General features: G+C 41.2%; 1 protein-coding gene across 1 annotated transcript in view; it reads right to left on the reverse strand.

The window, feature by feature from the left end:
* Window positions 1-25158, reverse strand: part of NPAS3 (neuronal PAS domain protein 3) — an 857895-nt gene that overhangs the window by 444773 nt on the left and 387964 nt on the right. Inside the window, exon 4 of the mRNA XM_049612915.1 lies at window positions 33-109. Coding sequence (XP_049468872.1) covers window positions 33-109 — 77 coding nt within the window. The remainder of the gene's footprint in view (window positions 1-32; window positions 110-25158) is intronic.

A 25158-nucleotide genomic window follows, 5' to 3' on the forward strand; every position in this document is an offset into this window, starting at 1 on the left:
AATATAAGCAAGCTTCTTTCTCTTTTAGTTACCTGCAAAATGTGGCTTCCCAAATGTGCTTCAAATACTTCAATGGCCAGTGCACTGGGGCTTCTCCTTCGTTGTGCACCTATAACTTATTAAAAAACAAAGAAGAAGAAAAAGAAAGAAAAAAGAAGAAAAAAAGTTAAGTTGGAGCTCTGAATCGCACCTTTTAATTTCTAATTACATCACTCATCTAGTTATTACACGAAACATCTGAAAGAAACCCAGCCTCGTGTTCATTTCGATTCTGCGTTGCTGAGCAAAAGCAGAGACTAGGCTAAATTTTCAACTCAGAATATTAATTTCTGCAAACACTAACCAACTACATTCAGACTTTTGTTCTTTTAAATTTTCATTTTGGACTGTTTTTCCTACACTGGAGCAAAAACCTGAACGTTTACAACATTCCTTTAAAACAAATGGGTAAACTATTTTTCTCCAAACCTAAGGATTGTCATTTTTAAAGCATACGTGTACTGCCTCCCCCACCCCCTGAGCCATCACCCTGGAGACCTAAACTTTTCGTATCGTCTAGGCTAGGAAAAAGCAAACAGGAAAATTTTTTCACGTTCTAGGGCAATAATTTTATTACAATTTAATAAGCACAACATGTCGGATAAGAGATTCCGATTAATGACTGTTTGCACTAGCGTTAAATGTCTCAGGATGGCTGGATCTCATATTTACCCAACACTCACATGCAACTATTCCTACAGGACCCACACGAAGCCCAGGCGGACCCTTGCCTCCAGCGTGCCTCACCAGGTCAGTGACCGTTTTCTTATCTGAATACTCCGGTTCCCCTACTAACTTCTAGTCAGTGCTTCCCTTCCTGAATGCCCACTGTGTGTTGTCCGTGGGCACCTGCGTTCAAGGAGCCTCCACCAATCCTCAACAAAGGGGAGCTTAATGCAGGATATTTCTCAGATCCAGGATCAAGGGTCTTTCCTTCACTAATATTTTTGCATGAGGTCATGATTTGCTTTCAAATCTGTTCCGGGTATTTTTTCTTTTCTCTTTCTCCTTCTCCTCCTCCTCCTTCTTTTTTTTTTTAATAAGTTCTCAAACACAAAATTCTGCTTTACCATAATTTGTCAAGGATATATTTAGATCTCTCCCTTATTTCCAGCAGATCAATTTCTCAAGTGTTCTTGCTTTTCTTGACAATGTTATTATGAACCTCTACCTTCCTCAAACCTACACGCTATGAATTGAAAAAAAAAAACAAAAACAAAACCCAAACCCCTACCTTCTTACTTCTAAGAACACTTTCAGCTAGTTGACAAGAAAATTCCAGCAAAATGCTGCTGGGATAATTCTGCTTCATTTCAGTTACTAAGTCAGTCAGTTGGATCCATAGCTTAGTAGGGATTATAATATAAATGTACTTATGATTATTGTGCTGTGCAGAAGTAGGCAGTTTACCCCCGCAATTGTGAGTTAGTGTCTGCAGTGTCTGAAAGGCACTTTGAAAATAGCATGGGTGTTAAGTATCATTATGACTGGCAAGAGGAAATAAAAGGGGCATTTTTTTTCAATGGGAAAATTTATAAAATATAATTGAAGAGTGATTATTATCAAAGAATATTCCAGCTGGAAGGGATCTTAGAAATCTCTATTCCAACTTCCTCATTTGCTTCAGAAGCAAAACACACAATAATTTTAAAATAGAAAACTCCGTTTTCTATCCTAACATTAATCTTTGCTATAAGTATAGACTTGGGATTTTTAAAAATTTAATATTCAGATATATTTAAGACACTACGACTGTGTGTGTATGGGCACATTTCTGATTAAATTCCTATTCTAACATGCACATTACTCCCTTCAAAACTCCTTTGGCATTTTTGATAATGCAGCTGTCTTGCTGAATACTGTTTTCAGTTTCTAGAGTGTTAATTGCACATTATGGTAGCTTGGTGTGAATGATCCCACATGAATAAAATCTGCAGTCTTTTTTTTTTTTTTTTTTTTTTTAAGATTGTTGGGGGGAGCTTCTGGGAGGCAGGAGGGTTGAAAAACTTCAAAAGTGTCCACTCTCTTTTTGAGGCAGTAATTAGGATCCAGAAAGCTCCTTATTAATAACAGTTCATAATTTATGGGCATCTCAGGACTCCCAATTATCAAGTTCAAAATAAACCACTGCACTTCGCAGAAGAAACGGGCTGGTTTGAGAGAACATAGACTGTTCTCCAAAAAGCTGGATTCAGAAGAAGGCCAGGAGAACAACAGCCACCAACCTACAGAGGACCCTAAAGCTTCACAGAAAATATAAGGAGAGGTTTATTTACTAGGAGGCCCAAGAGGCATGCTCCAGTAACAACAGATGGCAGGCCAACTGCCTCCTGGAATGATAGGAACATTGACTTTAGTGTAGTGCTGCAGGGGTTATTCAAGCCTGGCCATTGATGGCCTTTCTTTTCCTGCCTTTTCTTCACATAGGGCTCAGGCTCTACTCTCAGTAAATGCTGCCAATGCATAAATAATATGAATTTTATTAAAAAAAATTATTAGTCAGTCTGGGGATCCCACATGTCTTCATCAGGTCTTCCATCCATGAGCCCTACCTGCATAGTTATTCTTCTTTGTTCCTCAGATCCTCTAGAAATGAAAGGGTGCGTCCCAGTACATGCTAGCATCACACACAAGTATCTTGTAAGTGGTTTCATGCTATTCTATCCCATGGCATTTTTATGGCACTGGAACTTCTCTTGATTTATATGTTTTGCACTTATGCAGGTGATGTGGGGCTGTAATGACAGTTCCTAATTTTACAACCAACATAAATATGTTAAACAGGAGCCCATTATGCCCCCGGTTGAAGCCCAGCTCTGACTCCAGCATTACTGGTAACGAATAGATGTTAAATACGCACTTCTTGTTTTGTATTTTTAGCCTATCGCATTTGGAGAATGGAGACAATAATCTGGTAACCCAGGAACAATGCAGATGCAGTTATTCTGTTCCTCTACGTTCATCTCATTCCGCTAACAGAGTATCATTAATGCCTAAGAAAAACTAAAGAGGTGTTTCCTCAGTGAGTCCATCATTTTCAGCAAAGTAATACACTGCTTATGTATGAGGCTCTTTCAGATTTTTGATGTTTGGAAGTTAACAGTTTCTAAAACCACGTGGTTGTCTAGATGCAACATACACTTACTGATGAATGGGTCACTGTTTCCTCTCATTTACAGACATATTTCACTTATTTGTTTCCTCAGATAAAAGACATTACCTTTTGAAATTTAAAGAGCACTAATTAAATTAACCGAACAAAAACACAAAACAACACATTGCTAAACAAATGGAACATGGAACCCTTATCTGTGACTAATGTGTCCCTGACTCACTGACAGTGAAGTGTGAGAATTGTGTTAATTGAACAGCTTATACAAACAGTTGAAAGAAAGAAAAAAAAAAACAGCAATACAGTAATTCAACTTCAAATCTGATTCAGTATTTACTGAGTATCAACTTGCTGTTGAAAATCGCTAACTACTGTAAGGTAGCTGGTGTCATAAAACCTTATAAACAGTCAAAAGAAAATTGTAAGCAACTCAAAACAAACCTAGGCCCAGCACATAATTATCAACAAACACCGCAACACTCATGTTTTGCCAGGGTTAAAAATAAAGCACCTAGAGTTTTAAGAGACTTTAAATGCAAGAAATATATCGAGCGAGGGATTTTTAAATATCAACCAGAGAAATTCTGATTGTTTCAGGAATCTAAAAAGATACGATGAATCATGAGAACTGTGATTTTGACTTTTCTCTCATTAAAAAATGCAAGACACAGAAGGAAACCACAATCTGAAACATGTACCTGAAAAATTAGTTCTGTCCCTCAACAATGTCAGCAAAAATATTCCAGAATAGACTCTGCCTAGCTCGTGAGGTGGTCTTTGAGAATTAATTCGGTGCAGTAAAAGATGATCCACACACCCCCAGTCATATTCCTACCCAGCACTTGTCACCTTTGGGGATACACAATCGCCAGGAAGGCTGAGGATTAGCGCTCAGTGGGAGTTTGACCTATTCAGCCAAAAGGTCAGCTTGCCACAGAAGAACCCATTACAAAACAGAAACAGGACAGCTCAGTGGACACACATAATGAAAGAGGAAAAGTCTAGGGCCCTACTTGCCTTGTGTCCTGCACTGCCCTTTTCCTTCCTAACTCTCCCCAACCCCCATTTCCAGAAAGGGTGGAGCTGCCCCAGCTCCCAGCACCCAGGGTGGTGCTGTCTCACCAGCACAGTTCACAATGGGAAGGTAAACCACAGGCAGGAGAGAGAAGGGGGCTTGTTACTTAAGAGATTGTTTGAAAAAAGATATGTGAAGAGGAAGATGACATTGTGAGTCAGGGTTTCCAAAGGATGGTTTTATTAGGCAGAAGTGGTCATTGGCAAGTAGGAAAGACCACGGCAGAGGCATTTTCACATCCAGCCCCCCTCCATGGGGAGCAGAATGGCAAAATGGATAAATGCAGGTAGTATTTCAAGAACAGAATCACCCACCTAGTAAAAAGGCAAACTTTATGGCTGCCCTCTGAACCCATCCTTCGAGGGGCAAGGCTCTGTTCCCACACTAAGCATGGGGGGTAGGGAGGACGAAAGGGCATGCTTAATGGAATCTCGGACATCACTCCCTGGGCTTTAGCACTTGGGCTGAGCAAAGTCAGGGTCTGGGAAAGAATGAAGTATAGAATGCTTAATGAGTCTTTCCATGGCTACCGAAGAAAAGAAAAGGGATTTCCCTTGAAGAATCTCAATTACCCTCCCCTCACTGTAGGCCAAGGGAAACCAGGAAGGGTTTTCCCAGGAGCCTAAGAAGTTTACAAGGAGAGTGTGTGTGCCTGTGTTTCCCTATCAAAATAACAATTTCTAAGTCTTCACTTAATATGGGACCTAATCTTCAATCTGAAACTGGTCCTCACAGCTTTGCCTACTGCCCATATCACAATTTGCATCCTTTCAACCGTGAACCCTTCACTGGTTGTGCATGGCTTAGAAACCAAGGGAATTTCAGGTTGGGAAGAAGAGGGCACACTGGAAAAAGTAGAGCTCAGTACCAACTTAACAAATACAGCAGCACTGTCACTGAAACTCTGTTGTCCCCAGCACAATATATGGTGTTTCCACACAATTCATCATGTTAATATCTGAAAAGAAATAATAACGGAGCTTTTTCAATATACTTTCACCAATATTAGTTGTTGTTGTTTTTTTTTCTTTTTAAAATACAGATGACCAAAATCAAGAGTCGGACACTTAACCAACTGAGCCACCCAGGCGCCCTAGTAATTTTTAAACATCACAAAATATATCTTTATAGTTCATATCCCAGAACCCTATGAACACATTACATTACAAATTGAGACAAAAGAGAGGTACTTAATCCACTAAAATAATTGAAACTCTAAAAAGTCTTATGCCAATTTAAAAATTCTTTGATGCAACACATATTTAAATTTCTCCCACAATTTGAGTATGGATTGAATGCATTAGCCAAAAGCATTAGAGATGATATGACTGTGAAAGTATTAATAAATATAAATACATTGTGTAATTTGGGGAAAAGAAACCATGTCTGCTTTTCTCAAAAAAAGGGGGGGAGGGATACCTATATGGCTTTAACTAGTAAGAACTAAGGGGAAAACATGCAACCTTCAATAAATCTGGTTAGCTTAGGGTTTGTACCTCATGCATTTCTTATCTTCTGAAGAAGTAAATGGTGGCCATATGATTTTGAAAGACTTTTCCTTATGATTTTTGACATCAAAATGGTAAAGTCATCTAAGAGGGAAATAGCACCCAAGCACTGCTGTAATAAGTCTGGACAATGCTTCTGTGCATTTGATCAGCAACAAGTTACAGGGACTTCTTTCACGCCATTGTTTCCTTTCGAAGACTGACTTTGCCCCCTCTGCCTTCCTTTTCCTTGAAGGAAATGAGAGTTTCTAGCTACCAAAGAAGGCACTTCTGCATCTGTAGCTGGGGAAAAGGAAACATAGCCTTTGTCTGACAATCTGGTAGTTACTATTGGAACTATTGTATGTCCCTCATAAGGGCTACGATAAAGGGTGATTAACATTCTTCATGAGAGAACTGAAACTTCCCGTTGACAATGAAATTCTTAAGGCAAAGGGTTAAGCTGCTGCTTAGAGTGACAGCACCTGAGAGAATGATGAAGCTCTAACATCAGCATCTCTTGGAAAGAAACCTCGGGAAGATGCAGGCGTGATCCAGAGCCTGTGTGGGGTACATGCGGGGAATCTTTAAGTGATTCCAGAAGACACAGGCAGAGAAGAGCAGAGCATCAGACCGGACAACAGATGAGGAAATGCTTGTTAGAAATCTAACAGGACTTTGCAAAAAAAGGAAGATGGTGTTACTTGATTATTGCCATTTTACTTTCTTCATTGTGTCAAAATAACAATATACATAAAAAGAGGGCACTTTTTTTTAAAATTTTTTTAATGTTTATTTATTTTTGAGACAGAGAGAGACAGAGCATGAACGAGGGAGGAGCAGAGAGAGAAGGAGACACAGAATCGGAAGCAGGCTCCAGGCTCTGGGCCATCAGCCCAGAGCCCGACGTGGGGCTCGAACTCACGGACCGTGAGATCGTGACCTGAGCTGAAGTCAGACACTCAACCGACTGAACCACCCAGGCGCCCCAAAAGAGGGCACTTTTAAAGGACCAAAGTCCTACAGTAACTTAAAAGACATCCAAGTCTTTACAGAATGTTTCTTGGCTTCAACAACTTGCTACATGGGCTGCTTTGGGGTGTAAAGTTTAAAGCTAATTTCATCCTCTTTGCACAGCAAAGGGTATGAGCATTTCCTCTTTTCTTTACAAAATAAATAAAGGTAGGAAGGTTATTGATCATGACTGATTCCAGTCTTTCAATTCCCAGCAGAGATATGGAATATGGTGGCTTGCACTCCCTCTCCACCCGGGGAAGCTTAACGAGCGTGGCAGTTATAAGGTGACTTCAGAATGAAGGATGTAGAATCTTTGAGTGGTGGGAGTCTTGATTGTTACCTAACATGAACCCAGCCAGAAGAGAGAAACGATTTCTGGCTTCAGGCTACAGCAACAAACACATACTGACCCTTAACACACGGCAGCTGCTCGTCTAGGTACTAGGCATACAAAGATGATATAAGATGCAATCCACTGCGTGAGGCCATGCTGTGTGATAGAGGCCAAGTGGGCCATACAGACACTGGCTGGGGCTCAGAGCCTGAACAGATGCGTGCTTCCTGACTACGATGGGCAGGCTATAGTTTTGAGTTTCTTCTTTTGTTGTTATTATTGTTTTTGTTCTTATTCAAATTCCCCTGCTTCCAATGACCACTTTCCTCTACAAATCGCCCACTCTTTGTCAGGAAGAAATACTGTGTGTTCTCATGAATTAAGTGCATAGTTTACAAAAAGGACACCAAGTACTCTCTGATGACAGCTCTTAAAGGGAAAAAGAGATCACATCAAATTTGAGATTTCAATGCCAGAGTCACTCTGCAAAATTTAATGCTTATCTTTTAATTGATAGAAATGATCTCCCTCACTAATAAGCTGAAAATATTTTCAGAATTTTCAATTTTTAATGGGGGCTGGATTTGGTTGGCTCCCTCAGTAGGGTCTGGAGAGAAAATGCAAGGCTTATACTTTCATTTTGAAAATGCTCTTAAAATCTTTTCAGTTGACTGCTACCATATTGTTGTCACCCCTTCTGACTTCAGGGGCTCAAAGACTGTTAGGGACATGATCCTAACCCAACAGGAAGGGGTAGAGATTAGCCATGAATCACTACGATGTAGGTCAGCACTTGATGGTAAAAGGAAGAGGTCCACATCTGTTATCTTGATTTTTTTTCCCAAGCCTGATCCCAAAATTTCATGTTATGGCATTTGTAACATCTGCTACAAATTCTGAGGTAAGTCAGGCACAACCTTATTACTTCTAGTCTAATGCTCCATTCATCCTTCAGGCTTTCCCAGGCCACCGATATGACAGGGAGTGAAGAAACGCTGGACTGGAAGGAAGCAGCTTGTGTTTCTGTGGGAGGAAGAAGGCAATGTCTCTGGCCCTCTCCCTCTTCTCTTCCTTACGCACCCATTTATATATTCAATCATATTTGTATTTCCTCCCCTACACGCCCCCGCCCCTTTTGTGCCACAAAGCTTTGCAGTGCATTTAGGGACTTTCTTTCTGCCCAAAGTATGGTCAACATAAATAGCTCCATGAGGCACTGGGGTGTTGGCCCAAATGACACAATGTTCTGCTGATAATAGCACCTGCTTGAAAGTCATTCTGATCAATTTCCAAAGCCTAACCATCTCAGGCTACGGTATTACATTTATTCATCCAGAACTTAGTGAACCCTTAGCAATATGAAAGATATTAACCTCGCTGACCTAGGTGCTGGAGATCTAGGCCAGGCTCCTATTTTCATTTATAGATGCTTTCTTTTTATGTCAGCTGAAGAAAGCTAAAAGCATCCATGGAAAATATGCGTTGAGGCTCTGTTCTGGGCTGGGCACAGTTAGAGAATATTCAAATGAAAAGGTACCACCACCCTGACCCTCCAGGTGATCAGGGTCTAGTAAGCAGAAAGACACATCAACAAATGAATAACATATAATGAATGTGCAACTACCTACTCAACTCGGGATGGGGATGGGTGCAGGGAAAATGGGGGCAGGAAAGGCCTCAGAAAAGGGGTATAGAGGAACTGGGGTATGGAAGGTGAGGTCACAAGGACAGTGAAATACAGCAGTCAAGACCCCGAGTGCTCATTTTGGCATCATATACTGAAAAAAAAAAAAAAGATTCTGGGATCTACTGGTCATATGTGAAGGACAAATGCATGTTAATGTAGTTATGAATAGCAAGGCTGCAGGCTCATCTTCTTGCCCACTCCAACCTGCTTTCCCCTAAGTGGCAACACCACTGGACTGTCACACTCCTACAGTCACTTGCGAGGCTGGGTACTCACCCCCCAATACCACAGCACTTTCTTGAGGCTCAATACTATTGCTTCATAGTCACATGATTACACCAACGAAGACGAAGGTCCACTGAGCTTGGTGTGAAATCCCTGACTTCACACTGCTCCCGAAATATGCAAACACACGGCTTATGGCAAAGCCCCTGAAGCAAACACCCACCTCACAGGACCCAGAACATCATTGTGTGAGATGACTCAGTCACCAAATGGGCTGTCACATCACCTGGGGAGTTCTGAAAGGGATGACAGTGATTCAGGTCCTTATTGTAGGATGCCTGATTCCTTCCCCAAACGCTGCCTGCCCTCTGCTTGCAGGAAGAGTTCAATGGCAGACAGTTATGAACAGGGGAAAGGTTTTGGGTTCTGAAGTCAGGCTGGCCCCGTTTTGAATCCTTCATTTATCCCTAATTAGCTGGGTGGTTTTGAACAACTTAGGCCCTGTGGACCCCAACTTCCCATTCTGTCAGAAGGGTCACTGTTTCATATGTGAGCCATGTGGCAAACCCCTGCCTTGCCTTAATTTTCCTTCTGGAACTTCTTCACCTATTGTCTCCTCCTCCACTGGTCTTTTACCTTCATAGCTAGAGAAACTGTTTTGTGTACTGCTGAAACCCTGACAGAATATGGCCTGGAACACAGAGTGTGCACAGAAAACTGTGAAGAAATGAACATTCTAGAGCCCAGTGCTGAGCCCAAGGGAGGCGTTCAGGACATATCACCTTTCTCCTCCTTGGTATGAAAAGCAGAGAGTAGGCCAAAGATGGCTGTTCTTTTTTTTTTTTTTTTTTTAACGTTTATTTATTTTTGAGACAGAGACAGAGCATGAACGGGGGAGGAGCAGAGAGAGAGGGAGATACAGAATCTGAAACAGGCTCCAGGCTCTGAGCTGTCAGCACAGAGCCCGACGCGGGGCTCGAACTCACGGACCGTGAGATCATGACCTGAGCCGAAGTCGGACGCTTAACCGACCAAGCCACCCAGGCGCCCCCAAAGATGGCTGTTCTAAATCTCTATCTTTATTCCAATTTTAACAGGATATCGGGACTACATTTTGCCTAAATATTAGAAATACTTAGGACTTATTATTATTTTTTTAATATCAGGAATATTTTGTTCCTCTGTATGTTGTCCCCGGTGTCTGCCTTTCCTGTGGCATGATATCAAATCTACAGGGTCACCACAAACCCTGTGAGCCAACTGCAATCAGGGCCTCAAACCAGTGCAAACATTTCACACATACTTGGGCAAAGAGCCAGAAATTCACTGAGTGTCAGCAACTGCCCAGTGAATTTTCCTTTGAAGGATTCACTCATGGCCTATTCCAGTGGTAATTGGCATTCATTTTAAGATGCTGAATGCCTCAGACATAACTTGATTAGGTAAATGTACACAGCCACCACCACTGGAAACCCAAATCAGCTCTTACAACCCCACCATCTTCCTTCTGATTTCATATAAACAAAAGCCCACACAATTATCAATGGTAAATGAGCAGGCGCTAGGTCTTGCTTATGTTAGCAGATCAAGGTCTGCATCATCATTGCCATCTGCCTCTTAGGAACCTAGAGCGTCTATGATTTAGGCAGAGTTAGAAACTAAGAAATGTGGGCCCTATTTGGAGCGTACAGATAGTAAACAGTCTGACAAGACTGTCAGACCTAGACTGAAGAACACACACAAGCATATGCTTTCACCCTTATCACCACCATGAAACTTAACAAGGAGAAAACCTCTAATGGGAGAACCTAGTATTTAGATTTAAGGCTCAGCTCAAGCCTCTATCAGAGGTGCTTAACGTGCTGCTTTCTTGAGTAACAGAGCCGTTTCAACAAACCCTCTTCCTGAGGCGATACTCAAACACAAAATTGTGTGTATACTGTTACAAAAATCCCAGAGAGCCCCAGCAACACATCTACCGACCTCAGGTCAAGAACTCTTCTTTAGACAACAGCCAAGCGTCCACATATATCCTGTACCAGGCTGGCACTAAAGGTGACTGAACAAATGATTCCTTGAATGAATGAGTAAGTAATCAAATGAATACTTAAATGAATGAATGCAAGAGACCCAGGCAAGAGAGAACACAGAACTCAAGCAGACACTTGTATTCTGTGTGGAACCGTGAGACTGAAAGCCGCAGCCAGTAAGTTGGTTTATTCACAAAAATTGCTTTGTAGAATTATACACAGCTCCTCCCCTTCTAAATGCAGACGGAGGGAGGAAAGGAAAAAGAGATAATGAAGGTTTGCAAATGAAGTGGGTACAACTGTGCAATCAATCAACATTTTCTGAAAAAGAATCTGCATCACTTGCCAAAAATCTGAACTGAATAACTGAACCAGCATTCTGATGAGAATGGACTTTGCCACTAGCCAGTCATTTTTATTTGTCTTCCAGCTGTCTTGATTCTTTTATTCCAGGAAGCTACTGGGCTCTTCAGTTTAGTGGGTTCAGACATGGCAATTTATTTAACCACGGTCAAATGCATACTCCATGTTTATTCTTTTAATAAACCTTTACTGAGCATTGACTCTGTGCCAACTATTATGCCGGTTGGAAAGCATACAATTCAAACCCTCGTCTAAATATTAACTGAGGGCCTACTAAGTGCCAGGCACTCTAGTAACAAGGCATAGAAGAGTGAGCAAATCAGACAAACCTGACTACATGGAGCTGACCCCACTCATGGGGGGTGAGATAATGACAATACATACTCGTCTAATTATGTAATTAGCATGAAGAAAAAAATAAAGGGAAGAAGGGGGAAAGGTGGAAGGTGGTAGGGATTTCTGGGTAAGACAGAAAAATCAGGAAAGACCTCTCTAACAATATACCAGAGTAGAGATACAGATAAAATAAAGGAATGATATGATGTCCAGGTGAAGGGGGGACAAAGTATAAAGTCCCTGAGATGGGAGACACTTGTCAGGTTCAGGAAATGGCAAGGCATCAGTGCTGTCAAGGAACCTGAGGAGACAAAAATATAAACTGTCATAAAACGATCGTTCTCTTGGAAGATCTCAGGAAAGGGAGCATCTGACTCCAGTGAAATTCAAGGATTTAAGAGAGAAGAGGACGCTTCAGATAGAAATGAGTAGAAATTTCCCAGGAATACAAGCCAGGGACTGGTGTGGGTGGGAGGCATGGCTGAGGCAGAGAGAAGGACACACACGATGGCACAAATTGAGCAAGACACGTGAGTTCCCCTGCAGGGAAACAAATGTCACGTTTATAGGCCGAGCCACACTCGGCCTTACCAACACCGCAAAGGAGTTCATAATTTACACACAGTAACTGGGACACCTCCTAAGAGTCCGAGGAGAAGAGGGACACGAGCACATGCGAGTGGGCTGGCAACACGGTGGTGCTGCACAGGGTAGAAATGGGTTTGCAGGCAAGATGAAAATGTAGCTACTGCAAAGTCTAGGCAAGAAAGGATGGTAATTTAATCCCGGGAAGGAAGTCAGAAAGATTGCAGCGAGGAGTTCGGTCCTAAAGACATTCAGAAGGTGAGCTTGGGAGAGTTTGCAATTGACTATTAAGGGAAAAAGAAGAGTCAGCGTGAAGCCAGGTGTTTGGGTGGCAAACAGTGTAGATGGTTCGTTCAATCATTCAATGGGACATTTAGAAGAGAAGGTGCTAAGAAGATGGGGTGTTGAACTGGGTGGCTTGAGGACAGGCCCAGTGAGAGGAGAGGCCTGGCAGACCCGAGGCTTCACGGAGAGGCATGGCAGAGGTGAGGACAAGAATGCAGGTCATCGGGGTACAGTAGGTGGAGAAGCCGCAGAAGGGCAGAATAAGGCAGAGCTGGGGGCCGGCCTGGGGAACAACTGCATTCATAGAGAGGAAGGGGAGTCAGCAAAGAGCCTGAGAATGAACCATCAGAGAGGTAGAAGGTGGATAAAGAGGTGACAGTGTCCTACCTACAAAGAAGAAGAGCCAGAACATTTAAAGGAATGACTCTTCAGCTACGTCAAATGCAATGATGACCTTGGGTGGAGGCGCTGCCATCCACTGAGCAGTAAATGAGAGGTGACAACCATGAGTTACACACTTTAAATTTGTTTTTTAGAAATCTGTAAGTGAAGGGAAGGAGAGTAAGGGCAAAAGGACGGGCAAAGAATACAAGTGAGAGAACACCCAGGATGAAAACCTTTTTTATAAATGTTTATTTACATGAGAGAGAGAGAGAGAGAGAGAGAGAGAGAGCGAGAGCACACGCAAGCACATGAGTGGGGCAGAGAGAGAGGGAGACAGAGAATCCAAAATGGGCTCTGCTCAGATAGAAGAGGGCTCCCCGCAGGGCTCGAACTCATGAACTGTGAGATCATGACCTGAGCCAAAGTCAGACACTTAACCAACTGAGCCACCCAGCCACCCCAAAAACTTTTTAAATAAGTGATCTGAGAAAGTTTACACCCTGAGAAGAAGCAACAAGATACAGGCCCAAGATATAGAAGATGGACAATCTCAGAGAAGCTATAGAACTGTCCAGAGTTTAGGTTAGGCTGAGAAACAGGTAACACATAACTTAAAAAAATCATTTTTCTATAACCTGAATCTACAAAAATGATGCTCGGTGAAGAGGTGCCTCATCCAGCCAACAGGATCTCAGCTTCAGATCGAGTGCTTCTAGATGATGGTCAAACAACATAGTCACCTACGATTTGCATTCCTAAGTATATCTCTATAGGGAAGTACATCTAAATACATCTAAACCAAGGCATCATTGTCCCCCTGAAACCATCCTTTTTCCCTGTATGGTCTGGAGTCTCCATTCTGCTGCTTTTCAGGCTCATCGTTTCAGACCAGTCTTACTCTTCCTTCTCTCCACCATGTAAGTTGGGAAATCAAGCATTCTTTCCTAAGATCCAGGTCTCCACCGCTGGAGTGACTTTCCTTCCTAATTTCATGAAAACATGAAACTCTCTCTATGGGCTTACAGAGATGCCGATGTGCTATAGAAAGGGCAACTTTAAGGCCTTCCCCTCACCTCACACTACCAACACTGTCCTTCATTTCACTCATCAAAGAGGATGCTCTTTCTTGGTCCACTTGGTTATCAGTCTCTCTTTCCTTGTATCTCTCACGATGGCAGATGCCTTTAAAATGTTGTAAATGGAGAAGTTACCTGGAGCTGTTTTTGGAGTCTCTATAACTCTTCGATCACAAGAGCAGTAAATAATTCTTCCTTGCAGCCAAGATCTGTCAAATACCCATAGGCAACTATTGCAACAGATTATTAATATACCTAGGTGTGACCTAGAAGAATATTAAGTAATCAGAGAAAACAAAAGTGTCTTTTATTTGTTGGAAAAACAATTGAAAGGGCCAAGAAGGACCTCATATTCCTTCCGCATTATTGAGTGAGTTTTGATTAAGCCAGTAAAGCAAGAAACCAAGAAGTGCTCTGTGTAGGAGAGAACAAAGCCTTGTTTCTCAAGAATTATGTCTTACAGAAAACAGCTATATGGCAAGGGAGAAAGACCATGTCTCCCGGAATTTCAAAAATATTGTTGAAACAAACGTCACCCTCAGCACTCAGCAGAAAATAGAAAACGTCCATTTGGCTCTTTGAACTCACTCCTCTTGGCTTCTCTCTCTTCTTCCCTTTGAACACAGCTCACTTTGGGGCTTCCAGAATGTGACAAGGATGATGCAGTCGCTTATTTTCTTGGGCCCACTTCACTTTGATTTGTGTCATTGCTACCATTTCCTCTTCTGTCTTCATAAATGAACCCACGGTTGAGAGACAGAGTAAGCTCCATGTATTGTCTTCAGAAGTGTATTTACCTCATTTACTGATGTTACTCTTTTAGAAGGAACCTCTTCCATAGGTAGCATCTCACATGGGTCTAGCTCTGGCCTCTGTAATACTCATCAAAGGGTCTTCATGTCTTTATTCATCTGAGTATTTACAAGTACTTAAAAAGATGGACAGACAGTTATGGTTTAGTAGAAAGAGCATAAATGTTTGGGACAAAGGCCTTACTTTTAGTCTCAGCTATATCATTTACCACATGGCGAACAAGGGTAAAACACGTGACATCCGGGCCTTGGTTTCCCCATCTGTAGAATGAGGTAACAATTCCTTGTCCAAAGAGTTGTGGAAAGGGCTCAATATCAGTATTTGTGACCATTTTCTGGCACAGTCAACAGTAAGGAGTAAATAAATCTTAATGCAACCTGGGTTTTTAAAAATCTCTCTGCAGCAAAATAAAAATGGGTGCTGGTTCAATGGAGTACTACATGGCAATGAAAAAGAACGAAATACGGCCCTTTGTAGCAACGTGGATGGAACTGGAGAGTGTGATGCTAAGTGAAATAAGCCATACAGAGAAAGACAGATACCATATGGTTTCACTCTTATGTGGATCCTGAGAAACTTAACAGAAACCCATGGGGGAGGGGAAGGAAAAAAAAAAAAAGAGGTTAGAGTGGGAGAGAGCCAAAGCATAAGAGACTCTTAAAAACTGAGAACAAACTGAGGGTTGATGGGGGGTGGGAGGTAGGGGATGGTGGGTGATGGGTATTGAGGAGGGCACCTTTTGGGATGAGCACTGGGTGTTGTATGGAAACCATTTTGACAATAAATTTCATATATTGAGAAAAAAATGGGTGCTGGTAAAATGCTTTTGATGAAGAAGATTAAAGAGAGTCAGTAAGGCGATATTATATAAATAGAACTTATCTGTTACCTCCTAGGTTGTGTGTGACCTTGAGTCAGGTAGCAAAATATCGGAGAAATATGGTTACCAAAAAGATGAACGTTAACACTAGCCATTCCAGCATGTTGGTTAAGCATTAAATGAGATGATGTGTGTGAAGTGCCTCACACAGTATGGGACACAGTTGAGGTAGTAATAAACTGTTAGCTCCCTTTCCTTTCTCAAAGATGTGTAGTCTAGAAATCACATGAAAATCAAAAAGCCAGAAACAAAAACCTCTGCATCTCTGGCTAAATAAATCACATGTTGTGGCTTTGTTCACAAACAGGAATGATGAAAACAGTTACTGGAGATAGAACGTTTTGGCATACATGAAAAGCCTCAAGACTGTCGCTGAACTTTAGTGCCATAATGTCTATTTTTAGCATAATAAACTTTTATAAAAGTCAACACGCCTGTGGGGCGCTTGAGTGGTTCAGTCAGTTAAGTGTCCGACTTCGACTCAAGTCATGATCTCACGGTTCCTGAGTTCCAGCCCCGCGTCGGGCTCTGTGCTGACAGCTCAAAGCCTGGAGCTTGCTTCGGATTCTGTGTCTCCCTCTCTCTCTGCCCCTCTTCCACTTGTGCTCTGTCTCTCAAAAATGAATAAATGTTAAAAAAAAAAGTTGAAAAGTAAATGGAAAAGGTGATGTGCTAGCGTGGGGCGTTCCAATACCTATGTGCACGTACCTGTAGAAGCAGGTGTGTATGCGGCCATATATATACTTAAAAATCTATATGCCTATTCTCAACTTCTTAACAAATGTATCCAAGGTAGGTACTGGGAAACTTGATTAAATTACGGCTTTTAATGCAGAGACACGTGCACTCAAGCACTGCCTGCTGCAACAATGGTAGCAGCATAAAGGTTATCTTCCATTTTTTTGCCAGGAGGGAGAAACAGTGCAAGAAACCAAACAGACCCACGGCGTTCAGCCCCCTCTATTCTTCAGTCCTGATTGGTCGTGTCGTGTTTGTTGTCAGACCCATCTGGACAGCAGGTGTGGTGCTGCCCGGCTGCGTGTGTTTGATTATTGACTAGTGAGTATTTCCAAAGGGCACAACAGACTGCTGACTGACCCTCCTTAATAACACGCGGCCGTCTTCCCTGTTTACACATGTAAGAGCTACATAGAAAAGAAAACCGATTTGGAAATTTCTAAAACTACATTTTGACCAGAGGCTTTTAACAAAGCCTCCATATATACTATCAGTCAAACAGTGAGTTTGGCAAGCTTGTGTAGAGTCTATTAAAGGGGGAATAAGGTTCATGAATTTCAAGCTTGGAGGGCTCTAATTACCTCATGCTCAAACTTTAACTACAAAACTCAGATAAATTGCTGCACTAAAACCATAGAAGATCCTCCACCTGATTTGTGCCAGTGCATCTAAAGCTCAGTGAGGCTGATCCCAGCGAGGTTTCTCAAATCAGTCCTCAGAGAGTATGTTCTGGACCCGTCTCTAATGAGTATGTACGGATTACTTGGATGTTTTGGTAAAGCTACCCGGTAAATTAGTCCATCTGAAATTTTATTAGCCTCAAAGCATTACAGCAGTCAGTCACATAGCCCAGGAATCTTGGGGAAATTAAAGTCATTTTAAGCATCTATTAGCCAGGTACCAGGAATCTGTTTCAGGCCCTGGCTGATAGTTGAAACATTAGACTAATTGGCTAATAGTTACAGCTGTCTCTTCAGCGTTTTTGTTCTTAGAGGTGTGACCTCTTCTTGAACCAATTTATGTACACCCAGAGAGGGGTCCTATATTTATTCTAGTTCCGTGTATGATTTGGATTCAAAAACAAAACAGAAACCAAAAAGGACAACGTCTGTATATATAAATTATAGTGCAAATAGCTAAAGCTGAGCTTACGTTAAGGACAGCTGAAAAGTTGGAATTTAGTGAATAGGGGAGGCAGAGGAAAATGTAGAACCTAAGCCCCGCTCTCAAATATTCAAAATGTTCACTTTTTTCTTTTTTTTTCCAAAGATGCACGGAGGAGAAATGCGGATTTCCCTCTGCCCGGTCTAACACACTCCATGGCTATTTATCTAGTTACAAACTTTTATAGATGTGAAATATTTTAAGAAGTCCTTTAGAAATGGCCCGAGGTAATTTCAAACTTAACAGACCCTGTCCCACCAGAGCTCATTACAGTGAATTTTATAACAAAGTACCCTCTACTTAATTTTCAGAGCCTAGCCAAGCGTACTAGAAATGCAGCTGCATTAAGTGCAATTAATGGTACAATAAAAGCAGTGGAGGGCTGTTTAACACCCAAGAACCAGCAGTAAACACTGGCTCCATGCTCTCCAACAGGCAGTGATGTGTCAAAGGACCTGGAGTGTGAGATTTCTGTATCAAGGGAGAAACGTATCTCTCCTGTTAGGGAAAAATCTTCTGTCCTTCAGTAATTCCACCCCGGGACTTTATGAAAGGATATAAAGTTATTCCCTCCAGTTACGCCACTAGCATCCCCACTCTCTTTGAGAAGGAAGCCAACACGATAAGCTGATATTCCCATCAGTGAAAGAAAAGGACAAATTCAATTTCGCCAGAAATGAGCCTAACAGCAAGTGACTCATAATGCCCAGAATGATTTGTGCATAACTAAGTTTACTGTCAGATGCCAGAAAAAGGAAAGAAGTAACCATTCAGAATATTTATTCTTTTCAAACAAACCAAAAACAAGACAAAAGAAGGGGGATGGGCAGGAACAATTATAATGATGTTTGCAAACCTCGTTAGTGATGAAAAATTCCTACTTGGAATGTGAATACGAGAGACATCCAGAAATGAGCACAAAAATCTCACTGGTTAATATACTCATGATGATCAGAGCATTGGTCAGTTAGTTGGTTAATTTCTTAAATACAATATGTGGGTCTGTAAATATGATTATATATACTGACTTTCCATAAGTAATTAAAACGATTCTATCATAAAACATATTTGATTATAGGGGTGCCTGGGTGGCTTAGTTGGTTGAGCGTCTGACTTCGGCTCAGGTTATGATCTCACAGTCCGTGGGTTCGAGCCCCGCGTCAGGCTCTGTGCTGACCGCTTGCTCAGAGCCTGGAGCCTGCTTCAGATTCTGTGTCTCCTTCTCTCTCTGCCCCTCCGCCACTCATGCTTTGTCTCACTCTGTTTCTCAAAAATAAATAAATTTTAAAAAAATTAAAAAAACATTTGATTCTGTCTTTTAGTAGTTTGCATTCAGGGCCCTATCCTATTTCCATTCCTGAATAAAAATGGTTAACAATACAAATAAGCTAAAAAAGTACAGGAAAGTTCTATTTTTAACTATAAAATCCCTACCAACAATTAAATGCACACAAATCTCCCTAATCACAATAGCATAGAGATAGCCTCAACCAAGAAAGCCATGGACGATCCCCACATTGCTTATTACTAAAAACATGCTTCTAATCTCCTTCCTCAACAAAATTCTCCCAAGTTTTGATTTTTTAAATTTCTGACAGTCACTCTTAAAGGAAGTACTAAGGGGCCACGAGAGGGGCAGAGGAAGCACCATGAACCTGGGGAGTGCCCAACTGAAAACTCAGGTCAGAAGGAATAGGAGTGAGCTGGGATCACACTCCAACTGAAGGCACTTAAGTGACATCAAACAGTGTCACCATATAGTCCCTCTCTCCCAACAAAATACTGTGGACTGTTGAAGAGCATAGGGGCTGGGGGTGCTGACCCCCATGCAGTTGAGTTGAACATATATCCGTAACTTCTGACTCCCCCCAAATTTAACAGCCTACAGTTGATCTGAAGCCTTACTGATAACATCAGCAGTTGACTCACACATATTACATATGTTACATGGATTATACACTGTATTCTTACAATAAAGTAAACTAGACAAAAGAAAATATTAAGAAAAGCATAACGATAAAATACATTTACAGTATTGCACTGTATTTATCGGAAAAATTCTGTGTATAAGTGGATCTGTGAAGTTCAAACCCATGCTGTTCAAATGTCAACTGTAATCTGGGCTACTTCTTTCTAAAACAGAAAGCATGCTTATCCTTAAAGACAAAATAAACTTTTATAATGTGATGTAAGATGAAGGTTATTGTACAACTGAAGAGATGGACATGAAGGGTACCTCCAGACCTTGACATGACCACTGGGCTCTCGGAATGACTGGAAATGCTGGAACCACCATGTGAATGGAGGTATTCCTGCAGCAGAATTGTGATGCCTTTTACAGAAAAGGTCTTAAAAAAACAGACTAGACACATTTTCAAAAAAAATGAATAATTCTGCTAGACAAATCACTTTTTTTTAATTGAGAGAGAGAGAGAGAGAGAGAGAGAGAGAGAGAGAGCAGGGGAGGGGAGAAAAAGAATCTCAAGCAGACTCCCCACTCAGCACAGAGCTCAATGCAAGGCTCGATCTCAAGACTGTGAGATCATGACCTGAGGTGAAATCCAGAGTTGGACCTTAACTGACTGAGCCACCTGGGCACCCTTCCTGGTTTCTGAATGAACTCAAAATGGTTAAAAATAAGTCCTTTGTACCACTGGTTTCAAAATGAGGGTTTCTAGTGCTGCTTCCCTGCTTTAGAAGGTTTGGTAAATTATGACATTATTTCTGTGAAAAGTAACATTAGTAAGTCTTCTCGATTTGCACAGAATTTAAGTAAGTATATCCATACCCATGCAGACAATTCTCAACTTACACGTATTCATGACTGCCCCATCCCTCCCTTGTGGCTGCTGGGCTGAGTCCCCACAGGGGTAAGTAGGGAAAAGCTTCACAATGATAAGAACATGGCTGCTCTAACATCAGGCAGATCACAATCATAATCACTGTCTTGCTATTCACCAACTATAGAATTTCAGGCAAGTGACTTGATTTTGCTGACCCTTGATTTCCTCCTAAGATGCCTCCTCAGAGGGTTGAGAAGAGAATTCATGTACAAAAAGTGCAAGGTACTCAGGTGTTGATTTCCAAGCCTCTTTCCACAGCAGAACACCTCTTGAGAAATAGGGACCTCCCTGGAGGACAGCACGGCAGGGCTCTTGCTGAATACTATTGTCTTGACCCACCCTAGACTATCACCCTTACCTCAGCTTATACAGACCCTGTCATTCCAGCCTTATCCACATGCCTCACCCACGCAGCCTTCCTTCAATGGACAGTTGGAAGACATCTTGTTCTGCTCTTAGCCCCCACGCCCTATTCCATACTGTTCTTCTAACTTTCACTTTATACCTTGTTTAGAGTTTTCTTGTGCATGTTTGTGCCTACATTTTAATTTGGGATATGACTGTCCTCATTTATAACCCACAGTGCCAATTAATATTTTTGAGCAGTCTTCTAAAAACATTTAAGAAATATTTTGGGCTTTTTTTTTTCTTTTCTGCTACAGTGTCTGGAATAAAGTAAGTAACTCTGGTTAGAGAGTTGTCTGATTTAACAAACATACTTGCTTAGAAAGTGACTCTTTTGAGTAGGTAAAAAGACTATTAATAATTCACACAGTAGTGTGCATTGATGCCACCGGTTTGCTTTTCCCTTAGTCCCTAGAGGAACTGAGCTGTACTAAGAGAGCTGGGATTTTGATAATGTAAAAAAACAACACACACACACACACACACACACACAAAAAAAAACCTACAAGAAAACAAAAACAAACAAACAAAAAAACAAATAAAAGTTTCTCGACAATGGCGCTCTTGCAAGGTAAGGAGGTTACTGTACCTCTCTTTTCCCCAAATGGTGGACTTAGGGTAGTGGACACAGAATAACCTCAGGAGAACTGGGTACTACAGGTCTGAGGAAACCTTACTAGCAGGTGAAGCAGGCATCAGCAATACTGATAGAAAGGTATTCCCAACAGTTCTGACCTATTTCAAAATGTTGCCCAGCACCACGCTAATGCTCCCAGGCACAAGCAAAGCTGCTCCCAGGACCTGTAAGGCATGAAAGGATGGTCAGTTTTATCGCTGGGTTCCATTATGGGTAAACTCGCTCTGAGGACCCAGCTAGGAGGCTAATCTCCATTCACACTATTTTTTTTTTTTTCCTGAAAGGAATACACTGGCATTATAAACTGAACACTGAGAATTTATGTTTACAAATCTTTCTCATAAATCGTAATTTCCTTGAGGGCAAAGATCACAGATGAAATGCTCCTAACCCTGAATCAACATTTCAAGGTACCCCAGAGTCTTTCTATTAATATGTGATGATGATAATGTTTAATTTCCAGCAACTGAGAATGGCTAGTGAAGAATGAAATGAGATTCCAAGAAATGGTAGCATTCAAGATATTTTTATTTAAGTACTTAGCTGAGGTGTAGAAACTAAGGGAGGGAAATTTGTGGTCTCAGCAGAGGGCGCGTGGCTCTGGAGCTGCACATTCATCCTTGGGCTGCTCACACGAGCTCGTGTGCCCCAGGCAGAGTAATAAAGGCTTAATTCAACGTCCTTCCACCTGGCTAGCTCAGGTTTTGTGAACACAAGCGAAAGAAGTTCACTTTGAGAATATCAATCTACTTCCTTTCATGAGCTATAAATGCACTCTAAAGTAAAAGATACATATAAGCATCTCCTGACCTACTATACCTTTTAGCTTTAAGTGGAATCGACTTTATTTTCCTGTCAACTACAATTTTCACTAAAGACTCCTGACTTCTTTATGGCATAATAAAGTTTTGTCTAGGATTACAATAAAAAGCTTTCATAATACCCATGACCTGAACATTCTGGATTAATTTTTAAATTGCATCTGAAAATCAGTACAAATGGCAATTCAGTGTTTATGCCCTTGAAACCAGATTCATCCCCTTGCCTCTCTTAGGCGGTTCATAACTTTTAGGGCAAGTTTCATTAAGTAAAAGCTAAGTTTAGAATAGAGTTTTGCATAGGCTCAAGTTTACATTTGTTTCAGCTTGATGCATGTTCTTCCAGAGCGAATTAGTTACTGTTTGTGCTCCTTTGGGAAAATATCAATATTCTGGAACATATCCCTTTGTCACATGCCTGCCGTTAACATTTCCCTTAACTACCTGGCCAAGTGAAAAGGAAGGAGAGAAAAAGGCACATCAGAGCTTACACTAAATTCCTTTCCATTCCTTTCACTATTGACTGTTGCCCTTTACTATTCTCAGCACCCTCCCTTTCCCTTGGAGATCAAGGAGTAGGAGGCAGGGTGACATTTGACTCTGTAGTGTCACACATGAGTAACATTAAAACTGTGCCTTCCTTCTCTCCTTCTGGTATTTCATGATGGCATTAACTATGCAATGGGCTGGCCCAGGGAAGTGGAAGGGAGTTGCTTATTGACTTATGAAAAGGATCTGATGAAACTCTAAGCAACTAAATCCTCTTAACTATACAGGGAGATCAAGGCGGACAAAGAAACCTGCTTTATTATTTGATTCGAATGTTAAGTTTCACCCTAGCACACAGCATTTTATTATCTGAGCAAGTAACAGAAGTTCAAAAATGTCATTCACTCATGCCTGAGGTTCATTTATTCAGTAAGTAATGTATTGATCACCCACTATATTCCAGGGACTCAGATAGCATCAAGGAAATTATTAGGAACAAAAAGAGATGAGGCCCCTACTTTCATAGGGATTACAGTCTTCTGCATTAGGGTTGCAGCAAATGGAACCCAACTAAAAGCTCAGCATTGGTTACGCCGTACCTATTATCATATACTCTCAAAATGCCAAAATATGCATGTCACTGTGTTGAAAAAGAAATTTGCTTAGTAGTAAAGTAAATGGTTGCAAATAGAGTATGTTCTGTAGGAATATAGAATAATTTTCAGACATGGAACTTGATGGCTCTAAAATGAAGAAATAAGTTCCACATTCACTACTTACATTGAGAATTAGAGGGCAATTTCACACAAGCCTATATTTAATTTTTATCCAACAACGTCCAATCACTGGTTAAGTAAACAAACATGTTGCCCATCCAAAACGAACTATGTCTGTTGAGCTATTCCTTCTTCTTTGCAATATAATCCTGATTTTCTTGGGCAGATAATGTTCCCACTTCTAGGAAATGAGTAATAACTGTCTTAAAACCAATTCTCCCATCTCTGTGATCACTTCAAGCATGGGACCAGGACGCAATTCTGCCCAATAAGACATAAAGGGAACTCCCCTATGATGCTTCTGGGAAATATTTCACACTTCATATTACCTCGAAGCTGTTGTATAGGGACAAATGCTTGGAGATCCAACAATCACTTTCCCACCATGACGTGATGTGACAAGTCTTGAGTGGAAAAGGCAATTCATTGAGGATGGCAGAGCAGCAAAACAGAACAAATCTGGGTCCTGGCTGACCTTGTTGAGCCAGTGCTGTACCTACCCATCTACCCAAAAGAGATTTCTCTTACCAACAAATAACGAAATTCTGTTACTGATTAGCCAACTATAGGTTGCATACTCTGTGCAGTTAACACATTTTAACTGACACCCTTGGTAAATTCTGTATTTAAACCCCAGACAAGACCTTGCATGGTCAATGTTGAGAAGTATCCCTCAATATTGGGACTTTTTAAGTTTTTCATTTTATGTTCCAAGCTTGAGACATCCCTTGTCATGAATGCCTACAGTAATTAATCTCAGGCTAACACCAGAGGAATACCTTGTGTGGGGGACAGAAAGGGGTGGTAGTGATGTGTACAGGCAAAGCACACAGGGGATGAAGATTAAACTCAAAGGCATGGCAGAGAGTAGAAGTGGCAGTGCTTAAATATTAACTGCTTTTCTGGAAATAGAAAGGAGAATTTCTATAGTTCAACCAGATCAGGGAAAAAAGAGTTGTAGGTGTTAAGACTGGGCACAAAGAGAAGAAAATAAAGCAGCAGTGCCCACAAAATAAACCCTAACTCATTTCTATAGTTTCAACTAAGCCTGAGTTTGACAAAAACCTAAAGTTGCTAAATCACCCCACATAACACATCCTAGGAATGTGTGGGTTCAATTACTGAGCGAGAGAGACCACTAGCAGCAAAGATGTTATTCTTGGAATTTCAATGCAAAGCAAATGTACAGATGTTGGCATAAAAGCCAAACTGTCTGAGATGGAAATGAAGACAGAGATTCAGGGTGAAGATTAGAAGAGATAAAGAATTAAACATGCAATAAAAGAGACCATTACACGCATGGCATCAAGCTTGGACAGTCAGTGCCTTGCAACACTCAGATGCAAGTAATGGTGACATGTGTAGGCTAAAAAAAAATGGGCAAGGGCACAGAATCAAACAAATACTATATTATAAAATCACTATCTCTGTGGGAAGGCTGTAAAAATCATATCATTCTCATTGAAAAATAATTCATTAAACTGCACCCCAGCAGGATGTAAAGAACAACACACAGCATATGAAGATATTGAGCAGCAGGGGGCAATAAACTTTATAAAA

Source organism: Panthera uncia, assembly GCF_023721935.1.
Source record: "Panthera uncia isolate 11264 chromosome B3 unlocalized genomic scaffold, Puncia_PCG_1.0 HiC_scaffold_1, whole genome shotgun sequence".
NCBI lineage: Eukaryota > Metazoa > Chordata > Mammalia > Carnivora > Felidae > Panthera > Panthera uncia.